Source organism: Camelus ferus, chromosome 21 (assembly GCF_009834535.1).
Source record: "Camelus ferus isolate YT-003-E chromosome 21, BCGSAC_Cfer_1.0, whole genome shotgun sequence".
NCBI classification, from domain to species: Eukaryota; Metazoa; Chordata; class Mammalia; order Artiodactyla; family Camelidae; genus Camelus; species Camelus ferus.
This window is the reverse complement of record NC_045716.1, coordinates 23,231,243-23,246,509: the sequence shown is the minus strand read 5'-3', so window position 1 is coordinate 23,246,509 and position 15,267 is coordinate 23,231,243. Positions and strand designations below refer to the sequence as shown.

At 52.6% G+C, this 15,267-nt stretch overlaps 1 protein-coding gene across 2 annotated transcripts; it reads left to right on the top strand.

Annotated features, from left to right (window-relative positions):
- The first annotated feature begins 5,391 nt into the window (after window positions 1-5,391).
- On the top strand, window positions 5,392-8,247 carry LOC102510341 (protein S100-A9). Of its 2 annotated transcripts, none has more exons than XM_006177169.3 (3): window positions 5,392-5,551; window positions 5,929-6,093; window positions 7,856-8,247. In XM_006177169.3, the coding sequence occupies exons 2-3, from the start codon at window positions 5,944-5,946 to the stop codon at window positions 8,144-8,146; spliced, it is 441 nt and encodes a 146-aa protein (XP_006177231.1). In that variant the 5' UTR covers window positions 5,392-5,551; window positions 5,929-5,943; the 3' UTR covers window positions 8,147-8,247. The 2 variants fall into 2 exon arrangements, with proteins under 2 accessions (XP_006177231.1, XP_032320121.1); XM_032464230.1 differs by having other exon boundaries at window positions 5,406-5,551; window positions 5,933-6,093.
- The last annotated feature ends 7,020 nt before the right edge of the window (window positions 8,248-15,267 follow it).

Sequence of the window (15,267 nt, the reverse complement as noted above, 5' to 3'; positions counted from 1 at the left end):
AAATAACAGCTAAACTATGGATATTCATTCTAGGCTATATAAGGCAGATATTCTCTAGGAAATGAACAGAGTGAAAGTTTTACTGCAAGGAGAACAACCAACAGGATGTGTTCGTGTAATAAAGTTGGGACTTTCAAGAAAAACTAGGATTTGAAAATTCTGTGTCTGCCATCATGAGTTTGACAGTCTCCCAACACTTAAAGATTTTTCTGATGAGTTCGGTGGTGATATTAATAAATGTGACTTTATGTATGTGTATCATATTAGACAATGAAATGTGTCAGCATTTGGAAGATGCAGATAAGTCAGTGAATTGATGTTTTCCAAATGACCCATATAGTCAGTTACAAAACCATACAAGATCCATTCAAGTTCCATGATAGGCCAATGGATTCTAATGTAACAAAGAATTCATTGATGGTGCAGCCATTATGGAAAACAGTATGGAAATTCCTCAAAAAAACTAAAAATAGACTTACCTTATGATCCAGCAAGCCCACTCCTGGGCATCGATCAGGAGGGAACCTTAATTTAAAAAGATGCATGCACCCCAATATTCACAGCAGCACTATTTACAATAGCCAAGACATGGAAGCAACCTAAATGTCCATCGGCAAATGACTAGCTAAAGAAGTTGTGGTATATATAGACAATGGAATACAACTCAGCCATAAAAAAGAATGAAATAATGCCATTTGCAGCAACATGGATGGACCTAGAGATCATCATTCTAAGTGAAATAAGTCAGAGAAAGAATAATACCATATGATATCACTTATATGTGGAATCTAAAAAAAAGACACAAATGAACTTATTCACAAAGGGGGGAAGGGAGTGGAAGGGGTAAATTAAGCACTGAGATTTGCAGATACTATCTACTATATATAAAATAGGTAAACAACAAGGTCCTACTGTATAGCACAGGGAACTATATTTGATATCGTGTAGAAACCTATAATGAAAAGGAATATATGCATGTATCTGTATGACTGAAACATTATGCTGTACACCAGAAACTGACACATTGTAAACTGACTATACTTCAATTTAAAAAAAGTTCATTGATATGGTTTCAGGTTCTAGATTGCACCTCACCTTTATGAAGCCTCCATTTGTTGAGTTTTGGTAAATTATCCAAGAATACACACAACAATTTTTAAAGACTACTAACGTATTTCTCCCCTTCCCAACCACTTATCTGTGGAATACAGAGGTAGGTGGGGGAGTCCAGCTGCCTTCTTGTCAGGCATACATTAAAGAGCTGTGAAAGATGTAAAAAATTACATTCTTCTCACTAGCCTTTTTGGGGGGAAATATAATTTTTTTTACTTTAAAAAATATATTAATATACAATGGATTGGCTATTACTATTTTAAGTGAATTAATAAGAATTTTAAATTTTAAAATTTCTAATATTGTAAATATTAATAAATGTAATCCACAGAAACAAAAACTCTTTTCGGTACTCAGTACTGTTTTCCAAGCGTGAAAATGTCTTGAGAACCAAAACGTTAAGAATCGGTGCCCAGGGACTGCCACAGGCTGTCCTGATGCAGATTGGCCACAAGGGGGCAGCACTCACTCTGATAATCCCAGAGCCGCCGTTCACCCACGCAATCTCCCCCACCTCCGCGTCTTCTTCCTACTTCCTTTTTCCCCTTCTCTGCACTCTCCCGTGCTGCACAACTTCTTAATTACAGGAAATGATCATCTTCTGAGTATGGTTTCCATCAAAACCAAGTCAGTCACATATTATTCTGCTACTGTTTACCAGGAGTTTCTCAGATGCCGTTTATCATCCAGGGAGGAGTAAGCAAGAGGTCCTGGCTCTCAAGGAGTTAATAACCTAATGAGGGAAATAAACTGGGAAAAAGAATCTAGTGGGGAGGTGGACCCAAAGACCAGCCCTTAGAATGCAACTCGGTGATGTATGTGAAAGCCCTTTATTTTCTATGAAGGACGGTATATTTCGGAGGGATTCCCGTGAGGCAGAGGAAGCCCACAGGGAGCTAGCCAGGAATTTCTGGAAGGCTCAGGGACAAACTGAGAACAAAAACCAGGTCCCGCAAGAGACAAGAGAGGACGGGAAACCAGGAGCCAGGGAACAGAAAAGGAACACCGGGTTTGTCGATGTGGGAGGTGAATTTCCCAGAACTCACAAGGATTAAGAGTGAAGACAGCCGGGGGAGTCAGGGAGTGTTCAGACGGGGCAGCGCGGCCGAGAGGGCAGACACAGACTGCTGCTGGTCCTGGGCACGGGGACGGAGCACACGGGTGCGACTGGAGCTTTGGAGCTTCTGCCTGCTTACTTGTCCGCTTGCTTGTTTTTAATGCAGCCAAGGAAACTGTTCCCTTGTCTCCCAGTGGCACTCTCCAGAGCCGCTGTCCGGACCGGGAAAATTGCCCTAATTACAGGAGGCTCCGAGTTTCCCCAAGGAGAAGACCTCACTCCCCAACGCCTTTCATTCCAGCCTCTGGCTTTGACTGACAGTGAAAGGGGCTGGGTGGGTCGGGGCCCCTGACCCTGTTCTCCTCACCCTCCCCATTTACTTTTCACCCTAATCAACACTATATGGTCACAGTCGGCGCCTCTGCACAAAGTCACAGGGCAACAAACAGACCAGTGTGTATTTCACGCTCACTCATTTCTTCGTTTATTCGCACACTTCTGCATTTATTAATTCAACATGTGTTCATCCAACACCCGCCAAGCTGGGCACTTGCTAGTTTTAGGACTGCAGAGGTGAGTCCTGGGCTGGAGGAGCCTCAGCAGAGCAGAGGCGACAGGCCTGAAAGCCAAGAGCTTTGGCCTGCAGCCATGCTTTGTTCAGCACACATGGTTCTTCATTGTTAATGTTTTTATTTGCTTTTAAAGTGAGTTGACAATCTTTTTTTCATTGAAGTATAGTCAGTTTACAATGTGTCAATTTCTGGTGTACAGCATAGTGTTTCAGTCGTACATATACATACATGTATTTGGGCAAATTTTATAAGCAGGAGTTCTCATGTCAAAATTCAGATTTCCCGGACCTCTGGGAGGTCCACTGACACCTGGTCCACTTTCCCAGGCCGCTGACTTCACCTGAGGCTGAGTGCCAGCCGTCCCTTCAAGTGAGGAATTCTCACATTTGTCCCAGTCCTCACCACTTTCTAGTGTCCCCAACCCCGAGGCCCCATGTCAGTTGCCACAAGTCATGCTTCTGGTGGTACCATTGGTGTTCCCAGGCCCAGTTTCACGGATTTCCTCCAGGTCCCTTGTTTTGCAAGCTTGTGTCTGAGATCCTTGGTCTCAAGGAGAGTGAAGCATGCTTTGGTAGACGCAGCAGAGGGCGCTGTGGGAGCACATGGGAAAGGCAGCCCAGACACCTGCCCCAACTTCCTAACAGCCTGAGGAGGGAGGGCACGCAGGCTATAGTCTCTGCTTCCTCCATTAGCTCAAACAATGGAGGGCAGACGTCATAAGGGACTGGCCCTGAAGTTTCCATCCCTGTATCCCTGGCTATACCTGCACTGATCATTCATTCACAGATGGTGTACTCATTCGTTCAAGCATGCATTCAGCAAGCATTTAATAAATACTTGCTGTGTGCTTGGCACTGTGCCAGTCAGGCCGTGTCTTTAGCTCTCGAGTTTAAAATGTGATCAGGAATTTAGGGTATGAGGTTATGTCTCCCTCGCGTATTGTGGCTCATTCACCAAGTTCCCCAGCGTCTAACATTGGTGTCTGGCACATAGTAGGTGGTCACCAGACTGATAACTTGCACAAATGAATGAAAAGATAACTAATAGTAATATCTCTGACTTACTAAGCTCTTCCAACCTTCACTGTCTCACTTCTCACGGTAGGTCCTGTTATCCTATTTCACTAAGAAAGTGAGGCACAGAGAGGTTAAGTAAATTACCTAAGGTCACACAGCCAGTCTGAACTCTTTTTTTTCCATTATAAGTTATTACAAGATATTGAGTATAGTTCCCTGGGCTATACAGTAGGTCCTTGTTTTTATGTTTTATACGTCACAATGTGTATCTGTCGGTCTGAACTCTTAACCACTATTCCATGTGCAGTGCAAAGCAGGAGGTACTCATGGCCAACATGTAGCACTCACAGGAGCTGCCTTGGGCTTTCGGAGGGCAGAGAGGTCAGAAGGGGCCAGGGCAGGGAAGAAAGGTTTCAGGAAGAGTGGACAAAAGGACTGGCAGAGGTGGGAGAGCCTGATGGAGGTGGGGGGGGGCGGTTGGAGGTTAAGGGAAGGGGGCCACAGTAGGTCCTTTAGACACGCTTCCCAGGTCGAGGCGGTGGGGCAGCAAGGGCACCATCCTTCAGCAAGTGTGAGGTCTCCCTTGAGAGTCAGAAGCGGTGTGGGAGCGATTGTCTGGGAGGAAGAGAGTGTTTCCAATTGGGAGAAACAGAGCAGGCTTCTGGACAGGGTAGCATTTGAACTGAGCCATGAGGGTGGGTAGGGCTGCACCCCATGGTGGGGGAAGGGCACTTCTGGGGTGGCAGCACCAAAGACAAAAGACTGGGGGTGCAGGTGGGCCTTGGGTGTGCCCCTAGGAGAGGGACTGGAGGGGTCATTGTCACAGGGCTCTGTGTGCCAGGCAACTCCACTTCCTCCCCTGGTGAATGGGGAGCCACGGAAGGTTTGTAACAGGGGAGGGTCAGGCCTTGCCTACCCAAAAGCTACACAAAAATAGTTGTCTTTTAGGTTGTCCTTGAAGCTGTGGCTCCCATGTTTGGAGCAGTTAAAAGCGTGATTCAGAGAACCTCTAGAAAGAGTCTGGCCCTAAGGACAGCTCACAGACTGCAGTAGGGAGGTGTAATCACAATCAGTCTTAACCAGGAACCAGGATGTCTGAGCCCAGTCCCTGCTGTGTCACCAACCAGCTATGTGACTTTGCTGACCTTGCTCGGGTGCTTGGGTGTCAGTTTCTTCATCGCAATACAAAGGGGTTGACCACCTCCAAGAGCCCCTCTAACCCCGATGCATCCCACCCCAGGAATTTAAGACCCCATGTCAACCCCTTGCACTCCTGAGAGCACTATCACAGAGTCAGGCAGGTGCGGGAAAGCTCAGCCCTCCTTGCTGGGCTGCCCACCTGGAGGAGGCAGAGGGGGTCGCACCCCGCACACAAACACACACACACACACACCCGGTCCTCAGCCTGTCATCAGCCACTGGCTCCCGCAGGTGGGCCAGCGCAGCCTCCGCGGGGGCAGGGGGAAGGGGGTGTTGGAGGAGAGGCAGCTGACTGGCTTGCTCAGGCAGGGCAGGGGTGTGGGGTGGAGGGGAAGTGGACTAACCAACCAGCTTCCTCCCAAACCAGCTCCAAGCCAGGCTGGGGATTTCACAAAAAGGCAAAAGGAGCTATGTGAACACTTCCCGTCCTGGCCCAGCCCCCTTCCTGGTAGTGACAGCCCAGCCTGGGGTTACCACATGGCTCACCTGTGAAGCAATCTTCCCGGGAGAGGGCTGAGCGCCTCAGCCAGGGGCCTATAAATGCTGGGCCCGCATCTCACTGTCAAATCCCTCTGTGTGGCTCCTCAGCTTGGGTAAGTGAGCGGCCAACTTTCTCAGGCCGGAGCCTGCCTGCCGACTCTTTACCCCTCTCATCTACTTTCTTTTCAAACTTCCTGCTGGAAGCCCTCCTTGATTGACTGCCCACTTTAAAGCTTATTTCACATTTTCTTAGGTCATGTTCTGCTGGAGCCGCCTGTCTTCAGATGCTCTGCTTCGCTGGCATCCCCTAGATATTCTCTAAAACATTTCTCGTGTGTGAAACAGGGTCGTCTCCCAGTTAGGTTGCAGCCCAGGCTTTCTTTTTATTCTGTTTCCTCCTTCATACCTGCCTGCAGCCAGTAAGGGGTATCAAGGAAGCTTGACAGCCTTTTCTTCTAAGCACCTGAACCCTTGCTTATCCACTGCTCAGACAGAGCGCAGGACCATGGCGGACCAAATGTCGCAGCTGGAATGCAGCATAGAAACCATCATCAACATCTTCCACCAGTACTCTGTGCGGCTGGGGCACTACGACACCCTGAACAAGAAAGAGTTCAAAGACCTGGTGAAAAAAGAGCTGCCAAACTTTCTCAAGGTAAGGCTGGACTCCCGGCGCACCCGACCCAGCCTGATGACAGCCTGGGCTAAGGATGAAGGACGGGGCTGTGATCTGCAGTGTTCAAGGGGGAAGTTCCAGCTCCTTCAACTCAGCCTCCAGAGGCAGTGGGCTCTATGTTTGGGACGGGATTTGGACCCCTTCATTAGAGGTGTTCCACATTAGGCAGCACCGACAGACTGGGCATGTGCTGTGTGCCAGGTCTTGTCCTGGGCAGGGCATGTAGTGGCCAACAGGGACCCAGTGTCCTATGGGAGAGACACACAGCAAAGGTGTTGACCAGTCAAGAACACAGATAAATCCAGTCCCTGTGGGTGATGTGGGCTGTTTGTGGGAGAGATGACTAGTTAGGTGGACAAGCACAGCCCCCTGTGAGGAGGTGATCTTTGAGCTGAGACCTGAATGTTGAGGATGGAAGCAAGCGAGGACGACCCATGGCAGGAAGCCGTGGATAATGTAAGCCACAGATGGACTTGGAGTAGAAGACCCAAGAGGGCTTTTCTCATCCTAAGGTAGGAAACCAACAAACAGTGTGTGGACCAGGACCCAGCCCAGCACTGACAGTAGCATGTTCATTTCCCCGATCTGAAAATGATCAGGCTGCTCCAGGAAAAGGAGGATTCATTCCACCAGATCTTTTTGTTTTCCTTATGAATTTGGTGACCTTGGGGAAACAGAAGCCAGGACTAAGAAGGAAGGGACGTCTGGGTCCCGGTCTCAGTTCTGCCCCTAGGAGGTACTAGGAATGCTGACAGCTCCCTGCAGGGGCAGATCTGTACAAGCAGGACACTGGCTCAGGGTAGACAAGAGAGAATACAGTCAGGAGGTTGTGTGGACAAATTTCCTCTGCGTGACCCCTACCCCACCCCACCCCATCCCCCACCCCTCACATCCTCTGCCAGAGGAGAGACATAGGACAGGAGGAAAAGGGGGCGCCTTGCCCATGGGCTGCTTGGGAGCGAGGGCTCTGCCTGGACAATGGCAAAGGTGCAGCAAAGCAGATTGTGTTGAAGCATTGCAGGAGGGGGAAGGGCCCGGGCAATGAGCTGGGCACCTGCAGGTTCCTGGGAGGAGACTCAGCTGAGGGGCCTCAGCTGGTGGGTGGCAGAGCAGGAACCCACCGGGGCCTGGATCCTTCACCTCCTCTCAGGCCCCCTTGCACACATCACACAGCACAGCTCTCTGTCCCTACACCATCTCATTCCCCTCAGGTGCTTCCCCGCCAGGCAGGCTGAGATGAGTGTCACTAATTAGTAACCTGGGGAGGCGGGAAGGGGAGATATGACATTGGCAGGGGTGGAGGGAACGGGACAAGACTGGGCTCTGGGTTAGAGCAGAACTGGCATGTCCACTCCTCTACCCAGACGAATCACCCTTCATAAGACAGTTTCCTCAAGCCTTCCTCAAGGAAGAGTCCCAGCCCCCCTGCCGACATTGCTGTAAGGACCAGACGAGGCGAACTCTCTGCTCTTTCTCATTGTGTGACCTCGGACACGTCGCTCGACCTCAGTCCCTCTTCTGTGAAACGGAGAGTCCTAGTGCCCGGTTGTTTGTGGGAGGAGTTAGAACGTGTCCAGCAGATGCTCAGTGTCTGCTACATCGTAGGCGCTTAGCAGACAGTCATGTCTCATGTTTGACCTGAGGTCCAGGAGCCAGGTTTGCTGTTGGGCCGCTTGCCATGCTCCCCGTCCGCAGCCCTGGCCACACTCAGCCCTGACTGCCTTGTTCTCCCCCCTCACAGAAGCAGAAGAAGGATGACAAAGTCATAGAAGACATCATGCAGGACATGGACACAAATGAAGATGAGACGCTGAACTTCCAGGAGTTCTGCATGCTGGTGGCCAGGCTGACGGTAGCCTCCCACGAGGAGATGCACAAGGACACCCCCCGAGGAGATGACCACAGACATGGGCCAGGCTTCGGGAACGGTGGCCAGGGCCCATGCCCCAGCCGTGGTGGCCAAGGCCAAGGCAACCACGGCCACGGCCATGGCCACAGCCACGGTGGCCACGGCCACGGCCACAGCCACTAATAAGGAGGCCAGGCCACCAGCCCCTGCCCACCTAGGGCCACGGAGTGCCTTTGCTGTTGGGTAGGAGGATCAGGGGCAAAATAAAGTCTTCCTCCAAGCCAGTGCTCTGCCTGCTTCTTCCCTGATCCCTTTCCCAGCATGACCTTCCTGGGAACCTGGGCATTAGACAGCCCTGCACCTTAACTGGGCCTTAGCCTCTTCATTCAATAATTTTTAAAAAAAATGAGAAGCATCAAAAATATGGGCCTGTTCTGGGCTCCTTGGGTTCATCTCTGACTCTAGACCCCACTGCTGGGGTCCCAGTCCCCCTGCCCCAGCTCAGGATCTCCCTGTCCAGACTGTCAAATTGGCCCTTGTCACCACAGAAAGCAAAAGGGGGTACCTCTTCCCCTCAGCCTTCCAGCCCCATCCCGACCCAGCCCCAGGCCCCTCTTCACCCAGAGCAGTCCTCACGACCGTCTCCCCCACCAGACAGAAGTGCACCCAGACAGAGCCGGGTCTGAGGAGGAACCCTGGGGTCTGGGCAGTGGGAGCAAGGGCAGATGGGGTGTGTCTCCCCATAGATTGAATTCTGACTCCACGGGGCATCTGGGTGTCTATTAGCAGACCTAGCGTCCTCACCACAGAGACCGGAGCAGGTGTGCACATGGATGGGAGTCAGGGGTCTGGCCCTGCACCCGCTCAGCCCCAGGAGGAGCGGAGCATGAGAAGGGTGCCTGCCTGCCCATTAGAAGGAACCAGATCTGACCCTGGTTCTGCAGCTAAAAAGCCATGAGGAGGTTGGACACTGGGTCCAGAGAGCCTCTCAGGCCTGAAGATTCTGATTCTCTGCCTCGAGGGCAAGCTGACCTCCCTGAGGTGGCCAGGGTTCCTCCAGGCCCTGGTCAGCAGCTGAGGGCTCAGGCCAGTGGAAGCACCTGCCACTCTCTGCAAACCCATGGCCAGGCCTGGCTCCCAGCTTCCCTGCATCTCCTTGACTCAGGTGGCCTCCAGACCCAACTGCTCACTTCAGGGACATCCTAGCGGTCCCCCTGCCCTCACTGCCTGCCCTCCGGCCTGAGAGCAACCCCTTGAAGTCCCTCTCCCAGGGCGTCACCGGGCTGGGCTGGGCCTTCCAAAAACCAGAGCCCAGATCAGGGTTGTCTGCCCGGCCCTGTGCCTTCAGCAGGGAGAAGACTCTGACGAGATGACTTGGGGGCCCTCAGGAAAGATAAGCAGTCATCTCTCCTACGTGTAACAAGTGAAGAAAGTGAGGCATCAAGTGGAGAAGGGGCCAGTTCAAGGTTAAACAGTGGTGGCTTGTGGAGATGTTGCAGAGAGATTGACTTACATCTTCTCCACGGGCTGGCTCTCCCAGCTCCTTCCCCAGGGCTGAGCATGAAGGAAGAGCAGCTAGGGTCAGAGTGCAGCTCTCCCCACACTGCCTGGCTCTCGCCTGGCCCCCAGCCCCCCTGCCTGGGCTGGGCAGGCCTCGGCTCCACTGTGGGGACGGGGATGTCAGGGCTCCCGCTTGAGGGCATAAGGGTGTTTCCAGGAACCACCTGGCCAAGCAAGCAGTCGGTCCAGCCCTGCCTGAACTCCTCCAGGCTGTGAGCTCAGCTCAGGGAGCAGAATTTGGAAGCTCCTAGTCCCTTCCCTGCCTGACTGGGGGGTCCCAGAGAGGGGTGGGGTGACTCACCTCCTAACAGCCCTGCTACCCCACCAGCATGTGCCCACTGTGCAGCTTGGCCTGGGAGGTGGGAAGCCTGGGTTCCATCAGTGGCCTCACCAGGACTAGATGTCTCAGATAGGGTAGGCTCTCCCCCCACCTCCGCCCACCATCACTCATCACAATGTGCCAGAAACACGTTTATGACTCTGCCTCCCCACTAGACCATGATCTCCATGGGAGCAAAGTCCATAGCATCGTCTTATTCTCTGCTTGCTTTAGTCTCAGCACCTGGAGTAGTGGCTGATACACAGTCAATTCTCAACAAATGCTGACGGTGCAGATGTTCTAAAATTCCTCACCTGTTCCGCACTCCCTTCTCTGGGCAAGATGTGAAGAAAGACGGGAGGAGGGGGTGGGAAGCAGATGGTCCCCACATCTGGTCGCCAAAGGTCCAATAAAATGCCTCAACCACAGGAAAAAGAAAAAACAAAACAGATAGAAGATTCTGGCATCTCAAACTGGAGGGAACGGCAGCAAGGGGATGGGAATCTGAAGCCCCCTCCCCAGCGTGATTCAGTCTCACTCACTCTGCTTTCATCTGCTAAGCATTGAAGAGAGGGGGATTTGTGTTGATAGAAGTTGGAAAATTACTGGTTTCACCCAAACTGCCCCACCCTCACGCTTGAGCGATTTTCCCCAACGTTCCTGCCAAGCAAGCAGTCAGTCCAGCCCTGCCTGAACTCCTCCATGAAAGGGAGCATCCTCCTCTGGTGCTGACACTTACAAAGTCCTTCATTACACCAAGCCAAAATCTATCTCCTCATGCCACTAAGCATTTATCCTCATTTCCTCCCACATCACTGGGGACACACAATAAATCTAACTCCTTCCATGCACATAGCTACCCATCCACTTCTTCAAAACATTTTCCTAAATCACATCCAGACTTTCTCCAGGCTCCGCACCATGCACCAGGAATGCTTTCCCCACCCTGGGGTCTCCAGGGAGTCCTTAAGGGCCCAGAGCCTTTGTCACCACCTCCATGAAGACTCCCCTGACTACCCACCTTCCTTAAGTACATAGAGGCTTCCTGCACCAGGCCCATAGAACTCTCTGTTACTTCTACCTTTGCACTTACAATAGGGAATTGTAACCCTTGTTGACTGGGGGAGGGGGAGCACAACCTAAAATTTAAGAATTGTGTTTTATTCGGCCGACTTTCTGAGGAATTTGAGCCCAGGAGACAGCCTCTCAGATGGCTCTAAGGGACTGTTCCAAAGAGGTAAGGGAGGAGCCAGGATACATAAGAGTTTTTCTAACAAAGATCAGGTAGTCAGAACATCAAAAGATTCCTGTTAATTAAAAAAAAACAGATATCTCAAATTAAGGAATTTAGCACTTTTCTATATATGGGAAATGCAAGAGTCTGGGCTCATTGAAGTCATTCCTTTGATGTGCACCTTAGCTCTCTAGGCCAGTGTCCTGTGCTTTTCCATCCTGAGTTTCCTCAGGGCTCACTATCCCCAGCCGCAAGCAATGTGACAGCTTGACAGCTGTATTTTTCATTCACACTCCTTAGGTGCAAGTCTGGCAGTGGCCCTGGAGGCAGGGACTATGACTGTTTGCCCCGTGTCCCCAGGTGCCAGCAGGGAACAAGCTCTCGGTGGGCATTCTGCGTGAGCAGGTAAAGGTAGGGTGATCCTACGTCCCTGCGGGGCTGGAGGGTGAAGCTGGAGCTTTCGTGGCGGGGAGAGGGCGAGGTGGGGACAGCTCTGGCGTGAGGGGCATGCCCACGGTCTGGCCACCTGGAGGCCGGGAGATGGTGGAGCGGCTGAGAAGCAGGATGCCAAGAGGTTTCCCTTTTCCCCCATCTCTCTGCTAGCTCAGTCCAAGAGGAGGAGGTCGTTCTAAAACCCGGGGAAGGTCTGACAGCAAGCCACTGTCACAGAGCTTTGTGGGGTTTTCTTTAAAAATAGTTTAAAAGAGTTGACCAAGGCCTCTTCTATCTGTGAGTGAAAATGATTGCCTGCCAGGTTAGGAACCAAAGGACACCACAGCCACTGCCACCCACAGCGAGCTGCAGGGGACTCGGGATGGGGACAAGCAGTACACCCGCTGCCAAGCCCTCCGCCACTGCAGCCACCCCCAGTGGGGCACCCAGAGGAGACTCAGGGTGGGAAGCACAGAGTACTGGCCCTCGATGGCTAAGGTGCACTTCAAAGGAACAACATCGACGGGCGCAGACTCTTGCACCCTCCCACACATGGAAGGGCGCTGAGTTCCTGAGCTTGAGCGAGCTGGTTTTCTTTCATCAACAGCAAGCTTTTGATGTTTGGACACCTGGTCTGCCCTGCTCTTCGGAGCAGTCCCTTGGAGCGATCTGAGAGGCTGCTCCCCGACCCCGGGCTCGAGTCCTGAAAGCCCCCCAGATAAAACATAGCTCTGGACTTCTAGGTGGTGCGTTTTTTTTCACATCCCACTAGCACTTCCATTCCAAAACAAAAACAAAAACAAAGCTGGTTGTACGGAAGAGAGGGGAGCCGGCTTCTCCTTCAGATAAAGAAGGAGAGCATCGGCGTTGGGGTTAAGATTCCCTCCCAAGGTGAGGAAGGGTGGCTGCCTCCAGGAGGAATGAGTCTTTGAGGGAAGCAGGAACTTCGGGGTTTCCCCAGCATCCCAGTCATTGATTGTCATCAGATGCCTATCCCCCGGTTCCTGAAAGAGGGAGTTGCCCTCTTGGCAGGGAAGCTTGAACTCTTGGGTACCTTTCTGGGAGGGGTGAGGAGACTCAGGGCAGCCTGATTCTGCCCGATCCTGCCCAGAGGCTTAGCAGCTCCCTGAACATGCTCGGGGGCCTGGTGCTGCGAGACGCTTCCAGAGCTGGGCGCGGAGATGAATTCTTTCTCACTTACTGGTCCCTTCCTTCACTCAACAGAGGTTCACTGAGAACTGACTGTGTGTTGGGCTCTGTATACTGCTCTGAGGGGCCCCCGGGATAAATAAGGCTTCACCCTGTCATTAAGGAGCCCCCAGAACCGCAGGGCAGACCAGACAGCTCCATAGAAATGAAAGGCCAGAGAGGGGTAAGGTCTGGTGGGGCTGTCCCTCAGTGAGGCTAAAACCCTGCAGGGCTGAGTGGAGGCTGGCGGCTGCAGGCATCCTAGGACAGATGCGAAGATGCTTCGGAAGGAGGAGAGCACGTGTGCAGAGGCCTGGGGCTGGTCAGACGTGGGGCGTGAGCAGGAACGAGGAGCCCTGGGGGCGTGAGCGGGGCAGGTGGGAGACAGAGGAGAGCGGGGCAGACGCTTGGCCTTGGAGCTACACTCTCAGCGAGAGGACGGAGAACGGAAGCCGTGGGGCTTTGGGGACGGAAACGACACAGCATACTTATATTTTAGTGCAGTCTGTCTGGGGCCTGTGGGGTGAGTTGAGGTGGGAATCAGACCGGTTAGGGGACGGCTGCAATAGTCCAGGGAGGGCGGATGAGACGTGGTGCTTCTCAGAGAAGAGCTGCTTTCACCTGGGGTCCCAAACTACCCCACGCCCCAGGCCAGCAAGGCAGGCACTTCCCGCCACCCCTGTACGAAAAAGAGGAGAATTGTGTGCTGTTTCCCAAGACCCTGCCGGGAAGAAAGGCCTCTGTTTTCGCCAGCCCACTGAGGCAACCTTACACAAGCCTGACACAAGCCCAGCTGTGAAGCAAACACCAGGATCCAGCCTCAACGCCCTGCCCCTCCTCCCGGCAGTTGCTGAAAACATATGTTTTAGAAAGCCCTGTGTCATGGATTTTGACATTCCAATTACCAAAGTGACAACAGGACTGAAACAATCTGTTGCTCAAGTTTTGTTACCTCTTGAGTCTCCGGCCTGAAACAATTCTGCTACCCTGAGCCTCTGCTCAGCTCCCTGTCCCCCAACTCCTGTCCTCAGAGGTCCCCTCCTGAGCAGAAGGGACAGGGAAAGTGGTCACCCTGGTGGGCGGCTGGCTAGCCTCCTCCAGGGAGCGCCTCAGGGTTGCCCTCTTCTCTGCGAGCTCTCCTGTTTTTGCCATGTGCCCAAAATTGTCACACGTGTGGTGAGATGGTACAGTGAGGAGGGCAATTGTTGCCAGGACCCGAAGTGAAGGCTGAAGAGGAGGGTGGCACCCGAGGCAGAGGCATCAAGGTGGCAGGATGCTGGCAGGTGGTGTGGGGCAGCCCAGTCTGGGTCCGGTCCATCCCCTCCCTCTCCTCTCCTTTCCTTCTTGCTTTGCCCCTCTCTTTCTCTCTCTTCCCTTCTCACTTCTGAGCCTTTCCCTCACTTGCTGCTTTCTGCCTCCCTGGTCTCAGGGTTGAGGCGCAGTCCCAAGCAGCTGGGGTGCTTCCAGGAGGGGGGTGCCTTAACACAGGCCCACGTCTCAGCAGGGATGATTCCTCTAAAACAGAAGATGCTGAGCTTCCGAGATGCCTGTTAACAATGGAAGGAGTAGATCATGAGAGGAAATAGTTGACGGGCTGAGAGTATTGAGCCTGGAAAAGAGAAGCAGAGAGGATCATGACAACTGCCTTCGAATACCGCTGAGGTCTGGGGAGAGGGGGCCACTCCACCGCTAGGCCTCCAAAACCCACTGTGATGGGGTGTACTTACCGCCAGGTCCTCCCCCAACCCCGATCCCCACCACCACCACCACCACTGCAAGCATCGCACTTTCATTTTATAACAGCCGTGGGTTCCCTCAGTTAGCAAACAGTAATTCAATTCTACTAAACCAACATTCATCAAGTATTCATTCATTGAGGGGCACCTGCAGGCAGGCACTGTCACAGGCCAGCAAAGCACAGCCGGTCACCACAGCGCTAGAGCTTGCGTCCAGGGAGACTCAGGCAGGAACAAGCCAAGGGAGACAGAGTAGAACGTTTCAGGGGGCAATGAGTCCACAGTAAGACGAAGATGGGCTGGAGCGACTGCGAGGTGAGGTGGGGAACCAGACCGGGCCTCCCCAGGGAGGTGGCAGTGGAAATGAGACCTGAGTGACAAGGAGCACCGGAGAACTTCTAGAGGGTCTTCACCAGGTCGTGACCCAGTATGACTCGCGTTTAGACATCCTTCTGGCTGCTGTGTGGACGACAACTTGGGGGACCCAGGGTAGAAGCGTGGGGACCAGGCGGGAGGCTGGTGCAGGGATTGACTGAGCCCGACATTTGTGCCAAATACGCTGCTAGGTCCCCTGCCCTCAAGGAGCCGTCAGTCTAATGAGGGCGACAGACACCCAAATAATTATTTTCATATGATGTTGTGGCCAAAAGAAGAGCAAAGGTGGATGATGCCCCCGAGCACGGAGGACAAGCTTTTCCTCCGTCCTCTCGGGCGGGGTGCAGGCCTCTGTCGGGAGGAAGGATTAAACTTCTTCAGGTTAACGCTGAAAGGGCGAGAGTTGAACTTCTGTGTGTGCAGGGCTGGGTTAGGTAACGAGAGAAATCAGAGACGCATA